General features: G+C 47.2%; 3 protein-coding genes across 3 annotated transcripts; 2 read left to right on the top strand and 1 right to left on the bottom strand.

Annotated features, from left to right (window-relative positions):
• Positions 1-2,715: 2,715 nt before the first annotated feature.
• On the top strand, positions 2,716-4,112 carry ALTATR162_LOCUS449 (uncharacterized protein; the record flags this gene model as incomplete). The annotated part of the gene is made up of 6 exons (XM_043308043.1): positions 2,716-2,865; positions 2,913-3,009; positions 3,065-3,403; positions 3,449-3,735; positions 3,784-3,975; positions 4,029-4,112. 6 exons carry the CDS (start codon positions 2,716-2,718, stop codon positions 4,110-4,112), a joined length of 1,149 nt encoding a protein of 382 aa, XP_043163978.1.
• Positions 4,113-4,331: 219 nt separating this feature from the next.
• ALTATR162_LOCUS450 (uncharacterized protein) lies at positions 4,332-5,292 on the bottom strand (the record flags this gene model as incomplete). The annotated part of the gene is made up of 3 exons (XM_043308044.1): positions 4,332-4,610; positions 4,659-5,006; positions 5,056-5,292. The coding sequence occupies 3 exons, from the start codon at positions 5,290-5,292 to the stop codon at positions 4,332-4,334; spliced, it is 864 nt and encodes a 287-aa protein (XP_043163979.1).
• An 86-nt stretch (positions 5,293-5,378) lies between these two features.
• On the top strand, positions 5,379-7,413 carry ALTATR162_LOCUS451 (uncharacterized protein; the record flags this gene model as incomplete). The annotated part of the gene is made up of 4 exons (XM_043308045.1): positions 5,379-5,539; positions 5,607-5,716; positions 6,453-6,464; positions 6,527-7,413. The coding sequence occupies 4 exons, from the start codon at positions 5,379-5,381 to the stop codon at positions 7,411-7,413; spliced, it is 1,170 nt and encodes a 389-aa protein (XP_043163980.1).
• Positions 7,414-8,461: the final 1,048 nt, after the last annotated feature.

The following is an 8,461-nucleotide window of genomic DNA, read 5'->3' on the forward strand; positions in this document are numbered from 1 at the left end:
CCATCAGTATTCTACACAATGATGCAGGCTCAGTTGGACCGAGCAGGACACGAAGAAACTTTTGCAACCATGCTTCGGGGCATCAGGAATGCGAATCAGCAGGAAAAGCGACGGAAGACTGCAGCCGGTTACGTTGACGCCGAGACGTTTTTGATTGGGCGTGGACAAGCAAAGTGCTTTTCTGTGATACTAGCCTCTGAACCGGTCACGCCCCTAGACACGAAGACCTTTCGCACACCCGCGAGCCTCAAATCGCCCTATCCACTGCCGTATGTGTTAGATGTTCAACTCAAATATGACATCACACGGTCAATGATAATATCTTATCTATATGGGTCATATGCCGCATATCACGCGATTCCCGACATACTGTACCCTTTCGTTAAGGCCGCCGAATCCGTCGCATATGAGCCGTATTATGCAGATGCGTTGCCTAGTGCCTCTGGGGGCTGTCCGTGGTGTGATGCTCGGCTGAAACGGTAAGCCTTACCTGCAGACTCATTTACATGCGCATAACGATCAGGCTCATCGTATTTAGAATTCCGATGAAGGCACACTTGCTTAAGTGTTCACAAAAGAACAAGAACTATGAGATGAAGAAGCAGCTCACCACAGCCCTGAAAGAGAGGCGATGGAGATGCATGTGGACCTCTTGCAGTTCTGGTAACCTTAACAATGCAGAAGCGGCGGCAAGTCACATGAGCGATCACGTTACGGCTGATGTTGTTTACTGCCAATGGGGCCCATGCAACTACAAAGCCAGCAAGTTAACTGATCTTCACGTACATCTTGTTATCGAACATGATGTCTTTACCCACATGACGATACCAACACGGGCCAGATTCTGCATCGAGTGTGGAGTCTGGATTTCTAGTGATCTCGACTGGGAGAGACATGCTATACAGCACGCTAGAAGTTCCAACATTGTTTATGGTCCTATTACCGCAGAGGGCATTCTGGCGGCGCCTCGTCGCTGTCCATTCTGCATGATGCAGGGCCGATTCGTACAGATGGAAAATGCGGGCCACTATGCCGAGCACATAGAAGATCACATTGACAGGCAGTTTGACAAGGGTTGTAGGAAATGCCCTCACTATTCGTGTAAAGGACAGGACTTCAGCAAAAAGGACTTGCGAAACCATCTTAATGCAGTTCACGGCATTACACTTCTCTACTTGAATATATTGTTGTTGGCTTAGTTTACAGTACTTCATAAAGTGTTCTTAGCAGGGTTTAGAAGCCTGCGATTGGCAGACGTTCAGTGTTCATGCGTACATTCCTTTTAAGCCTTCTGTTCCCTCTTGCTGTTTAGGTTGATAATATGTAACTACCTCCTCTCCTTAGCTCGAATAAGAAACGTATCCTTATCCCTTTCCCTCCTTTAACTCATCTCATGTTGTCCGAAGTATCTCTCTCATCTTATCGTACAGCTTCGGATTTAGAACCCTCCACCTTCTGCCTCTAGGGAATATTGGTCTCCGCAATCTGTTGATGTAATTAGGGGATCAGCGGCTAGTAAACGCTGATATATTTCACGGTAAGTTAGTACGCCTGATAACAGCACTTGGGACAGCACGGCCAGAGAAGATGTGCGCCCAACACGCTTAAGTGATGACTTGCTAGGAATGTCTCCATAAGACAAGGGTAGAGAGGCATAGACTAATAGTTAATAACACCGTACGCGCGTTGTAAATATCAACTTTTCCATTGTTACACCTAGGCTCAATTCCATGGACCAAATAATGTTAGGGCTTCTTCGTATATGTAAGGGTGCGATGGGTTAACCATAAGTGCAAGGTAAACAGTGATGAATTCGATGGAGGCGCTATCTTCTGCTCATGCTAAGTTTATATACATCGAGTCATCATGTATTCGAGAAGCTTCCACCGGTCCCTAGAACACGGAGTAAGCTCCGAGGGTTCCATCGAGGGCAACTGAACCGACTAGGTTCTAGCCTATCACAGCAGCATCCGATTGGTTGCATGCCACCCACAACGAAGGCCACGGGCCGAGTACTATCAGTCAAGGCTTCAGCCCCTTACAGTATAATGCTGGATTTATATTCTGCTATGCGTGATTCGGACGTCTCTAGTCTTTAATAGCCTTCTCAGAACGAACAATAAGTCTAATAGTGCTGCCCGCTACGAACTTTTAATCTTTTTGTGTTAGTACAGGTAGGTTGTCGTATGTTGTGTAAGTGACGGATGCGTAAGGCCTTAACCTCAATACAAGATAGTTCATGGACCAAATCCTCCTATAGTTACATTCTAATTCCTAGTTTTAAAAATATCAGAGCGTCTTGGCTCTATGCACTCAGCTAGGGGGCTTCGTTGCGCTTAATATGCCCCACCCTTCCGAATTTGCCGTTGTGCTATTTAGAGAGTGCCATTCCTTGTTATTCTACGGAAGAACGAATAGCGCAGTCTTCTTATTTGATCGCTTATTGGGACGACGAGTCGACGCCAAATCCGAATAGCGCAACCAACAGTTTCGTGGATTTAGTTACGTACTGTCAATAACCTTGGAAGTATGCACATGGAAAGTTAAAAGCGTGCATGTACCCTAAGCGTGCCGTTGTGTCTGACAATAACGCAAGATAATACTAACATGCAATCTGGATCCGGAACAACGATTAACCGTACGCCAAGAGTCCTACCCCGCTCTGATGACCTGGCGCTGGTACCGCCAAAACCTCATCGCATCGTAGTATGAACTATGGCAAGCATGCAATTCTTCTTCCTCGAATTGATTGAAGCACTGAAGACCACTCCACGGCGGGGCTGGGTGCTTCGCGGAGTGCCAGATCCTGAGAGCGTCAGCGATCACATGTACCGTATGGCAATCATGTGTCTCATGGCACCTGGGGTACGCTCCTTCCGCTTGATGTTCTAGTTCAAGTTGACATTTTTTAGGCCCATGAAAGACTACGCATGAGGGCTGCCTGTATGGCATTAGTTCACGACATGGGGGAAGCATTGATTGGAGATATCACTCCATCCGATGGAATCAGTCGAGGTTCGGCAAACAATCCTGTTTGTTTCTTACACTCGCTGACTTGTACCAGCACAGAAACACGAACGGGAAGAGATGGCCTTGAAATTCCTTGCTTGCACCCTTCGCTCGTCGAACCCAGATTTCGCAGATTTGTTACTGGAATTATGGCACGAATATGAGGATGGGAAGACTGAAACGGCGATCTTGGTGCGACAACTCGATAAGCTGGAGTGCATTCATCAGGCCGTCGTATACGAACAACGTAATGGAAGAGATCTTGGGGAGTTCATGGAACTCAAAGAGAAAGTGACATTGCCAGGATGGCAACAATTGTTAAACGACTGCTTACACAAGCACGAAGAGATACAATCGCGCAAAGCAAAAAGCCCCGTTGTGATATTCGTTTCTGGTGAGATTATTATTCACATTTGTCTAATTTGGCTAATTGTCCTAGGAGGTCCTGGTGTAGGGAAAGGGACGCAGAGCGCACTCCTCGCAGAGGAATTCGGCTTCCATCACATCTCCGTTGGCGACTTGTTGCGTGAGGAGGCAGCACGCTCAGAATCTCCCTACAAAGATTTCATACCCGAAAGCATCGAACGGTCGATCCTACTTCCAGCTCAGCTCACCACTCAGCTTTTGAGCCAAGCCATGGGCGATATGCGAGGACCAGACAGACCTATGTTTCTTCTTGATGGATTTCCTAGGAATGTTGCGCAGGTTGTTGATTTTGAATCCAAGGTTCGTTCTTTCATTTGTATCAGAAATACATATTAATTTTCTCAATAGATCTGCAAAGACTACGCGACCATTTCGCTAGATTGCTCCGAGACGGAATTGTTGACTCATCTACACGATCGTTCCGCGTATTCGACCCGAATAGATGACAACCCGGACTCCATAACGAAAAGGCTTAAGACCTTCAACGAAAACAATACTGAGGTCCTCAAATATCTACAACAACGCGGACCTCTCTTTCATGTGAGCATCGGATACGAATTGAATATGACTAAAAAGCATAACATAACGTACAGATTGAATGCCGTGGATCGATTGATGAGGTGTACGCAGGTGTACGTGGGGCAGCCCAGGAGATACTTCGCATTCAAGAGGTATGAGGTATCAGAGTTGTCAACAATCAAGCCAATCTGCAATCAAGCCAAATGTGGCCCCTGCTCACTAGCCTTGTCGATCAGCCACGGGCCTATAAGAGAGACGTGCCATCCCTCTATCTAGGTATAGCTGTACCTGTATATTCTAGGCCGCTAGTAAGCAGGGGCCACATTTGGCTTGATTGCAGATTGGCTTGATTGTTGACAACTCTGTGAGGTATCGGCTCAGCAACCAAAGTCCAAAGGGCTTGCTTGGACAGAATTGGATACCCCTTGTCTGATAAAGGCCAATCTACACAAAGAGAAATCTGCGCTGTCCTCATTCATCCAATGGTATCTTTCCTTCGCTGATGCAACAGGAATAGTCGCATAATGCGTTGTAAGAAACAAGAAGGAATCAGGCACATCCCCAGCAACATATAGATGTGCCAGGAGGACATTACTTGCGTGTACACTTCGCTTTATAAGTGTATTGGCTTGCTCTGGATGCCGCCATGTATACGTCTAAAGTGGATTTAGTGTGCATCGGGAATGACAACGTGGGACACTTACATTGTTGTTGTGTAGAGTCCAGTACAATAATCTCCAGACGTCTCTTTCCCTTATATGTAAGAGGAGGACTGTTACGATGAAAACCACTATCCACGGCCGTTTGACCTGCCTGCGCATAGATTTTTGAAGTTCGCTCAAGCACTCGAGCTCTTTGTCTGCGCAGTACTGTTCTAGCATTCGATCCAGCTGATTCTGAAGCACACGTGGAGCGGGTGTTGTGCCATTCAGCAATGATCCTTGATGTATAACGGGAAACATTCCAAGATCTCCAGGTACGGCTAGCTGCCAGCCTGCCATGAGAAGGCAATGAGCAGACCACAAATTCAAAACTCCTTGGAGCAGGGCATCCTAAGAATAAAGAATTAGATTACGATATCAAGTGCTCTTGGCCACTCACTGATGCGTGTTGTATCGCTTGTTGAAGAACATCGTCTAGCCATGACTTGCTGCCCTTTCGTTGATCGAGGAAGAAGACCACATGTTGTCGGATATAGGTGTCGATCGTCGCCCCAGACGGTAACTGGGACAACGCAAATGGCGTAGTCTTCATGCTCTTCCAGCCTGAAGTCGTCTTGTGGAACAGGCACGTCTCCTCGAAGCTCCTGACTTCGAACTGGCAACACCTGACTTCCATGGTTGGCCCATTTCGGAAGTGTTGAAGAGTCACAGTGCTTGGAGGATAGCACAAGGAGAGATCTCCCCATACAAGCTTCTCTTGATATGTCGACTGTCTCCCTGATTGATATTAAAGCTAAACGTAGGGATCGAGGGATAGCTCGTACACTTCGCGAAAACTGGTTCGTCAAGAAAGCGTATTCGGACGCAAAGAGTTGGTGGCAGTTTGCTCTTCTTGCAACAAGCGCAGAGCGAACTCTCTACAGGTACACACTAAATTTGTTAGCGCATTCCCTTCTGGTGTTGTGAGTGAACCTTGCCTTTCGCTTCCAGGACCAGCAACGAGCGCAAGAGGCCTGCTGCGCGAGGCGCCCGCGACTCCGCTTTGCAACTCGAAACCCGCTGGGGGAAGATTTCTGCAATGGCGAACTATTACTTTGATAGTACGAGGACGTCGACAAGCTTAGTTGGACGGATTGCTCGTGCAAAGACAATTGATGACTAGAGGGCTTAGGAACTGCTAATGAATGTGGCGCAAACGGTCTCGCAATAGTAGCTACTGGTAGTGGTGTTGTGCGGTGAGGATTCGTAGCATCATTGCGCAAAATGTTCAAAAGGTCTAGAAAAGCATTGCTAGATACATTGTGACGTTGCTTCCACAGTTCAAGGGAATCCACCATCGTTAGACACGGTCGAGGAGACAAGTTAGCGTGACTTTAGATTGGGGGATGGTTAGTTATAGTACCGCAAGCTGCGGGTCAAGACCGGCCGAATGAAGGTTAGCGGTATCAGCCAGGGCGCTAAGTCGCGCAGCACAACAGCACTAATTGCCGATCCAATAAGCTCTGATCTATTAATATAGCGGCGCTAAAAGTATCCTCATAAGAATACACGGCTGCGCTACCCCTCTGATGATAATTAGCTAATGAGCACTTTCGGCCCGATACACGTCTCAAGCGACACGCTTAGAAAGCGCGAGAACAACGCCATACTCGCATGGGCGTTCAGCGACAACCCGCACTAACATAATTAAATTGAACCACGCTGCCCAGCGACTTCCCAGATCCTTTCGCATTTAGCTTTAGCTCATAGTCAACCATTCGGTCAAACAACCATATAGGGCGAGCGCTCAGTGCCTCGCAGAATCGGTTCTTGTCTTTCTCACTGCTAATCATACAGAATACATACATAGTGAGTTACTTTTCTGGACCTGCTTTGTCTTCGAACCTGCGTCACTAATCAATATCTTACAGATCCTACTTACGCGATAACCCTATCTCGATTCCGTCCTGCGTCTCCGTCCTGCGTCTCCATCCTGCGTCTACTCAAACAGCAGCGAACAATGCGCGCCGACCCTGGCATCGGTGCTCAAATTCGCTCAAAGAAAGATTTGACATCCCTTTGCGAAGTAGAAAACTTAGAGACCGGCGCATTCGTACGATGTACCTTTACCTACATCGATGAACACGACAGAGCGTGGTTTGGTCAGACAAAGGATATAAGGAAGTACGACTTAACTGTTCAGGATCTAAATCGACTTCTACAACGAGTTCCGGATGAGAGGGTATATCCGCTGCAAACCACCACTCTGACCGTAGTATCAGAGGAAACCCGGAGTCACCTCTATATCAAGCGACCCAAACTATTGTGTCTTGATAACGAGGAAGAGGCAAAGCTCCTGCCACAAATGCTACTCGGAGAAGCAGAGGTGTTACAATTTCTTGAACAAAACCCTCATCCAAATATTGTCAGGTTCCATGGTTGCACCGTCAATCGTGGTCGATTTACTGGTATTGCTCTTGAGAGGCACAGCGTCATCTTGCAATACCGCCACGAGGATGTCCCACGCCCTCTCGATATCGATATTTGCATGCGCGGTATCCGTGCGGCTTTGAGGCACCTTCATTCTCTTGGATTCGCGCATAACGACCTCAATCCCACAAACATCGCTATTGATGGCGATGACAACCCAAAGCTACTAGACTTTGGATCTTGCAGAAGATTTGGGGAAATTCTCCTTTCAGGAGGTACATATGGATGGATAGACGAGGATTACACCACATCAGCTCAAAGTCACGATGAACGTGCTGCAGAAAAGATAGAGGCGTGGCTTTTGAGTAAGGCTCAAGAGCAACACTAGATGTATTCATTGTGCACGCACAACTCGCGTTGTCTGAGGGCTGCTTACATATTCAAGTCTACCCCAATGATTCTGCTAGGCGTCTTGATATGTGTATGATGTAGTATCGACCGTGCTCCAAACACAACAGGCAGTGAGCTCACCGACATATTTCTGTGTCCTTTCCGTCTTTGTAGCCTCCTCCTAGAAGTTGTTGTAAACGGCTTTTGGGCAGCCTAGGGGTTGAAGACGTCGATTTGGATTGCTGTCGGACGTTGGGCACGTTGATCTTCCACAATCCTCTCTTCTAACCTCTGTTCGCGTTCTTCTACGACCGTTTTCATCGAAATAGACGACTATCGTAGTGGTATGCGTGCACCTCATTCTGTGTTAGTAGGAAATTGTGCATTGGAAAACTTGCTTACATCTTTGATAGAGCGGCACTGTCGGAATGGAAATGCTTCTTAGGAGTGTGCAAAAAGGTTTTGAGAAGGTTACGGGGCTTGATTAAACGGTCGATTTAAGTAGCAAACATGTCCTTATTTGACGACACGTCATAATGCATAGAAATTTCCGCCACTACCCATAAACTTGTGAATTAATGGCAAAACTATGGCGGAGGCCACCTGAAGGAGAAATTTCTGAAAGGTACCTTCAACTTGAACCCTTGGCTTGACTCTTCGTCTTTCCTATCTCGGCTTCTTTTACAGCACATTGGGTTCTTCTCTACTTGCCGACAGTCGCTCGACACAACCATGTAGTAATTGGCCCATGCATGGACGCAAGCTTAGCGCTGTTTGCCGAAAGTCGCTGGTAAAGTCTAGCGCTGTTTGCCGACAGTCGCTGCATGCATCCATGTAGTAATTGGTCTATGCATGCATGTAAGCTTAGCGCGGTTTGCCGACAGTCGCTCTAAGCACCTATGTGTGTCTTCCCGTCTTTCCGAGAGTCACTTCATGTACGTATCTTTTGCCTTGGCTATTCTACCCTCGCCACGCGCAGCTCAGACGGTTATGTCCAATCAGAAGACAGCCTTCCTTTATAAATGCATCGCTGTTCTTTTGACGCT

The sequence above is a fragment of the Alternaria atra genome (assembly GCF_907166805.1).
Source record: "Alternaria atra isolate CS162 genome assembly, contig: 20, whole genome shotgun sequence".
NCBI lineage: Eukaryota > Fungi > Ascomycota > Dothideomycetes > Pleosporales > Pleosporaceae > Alternaria > Alternaria atra.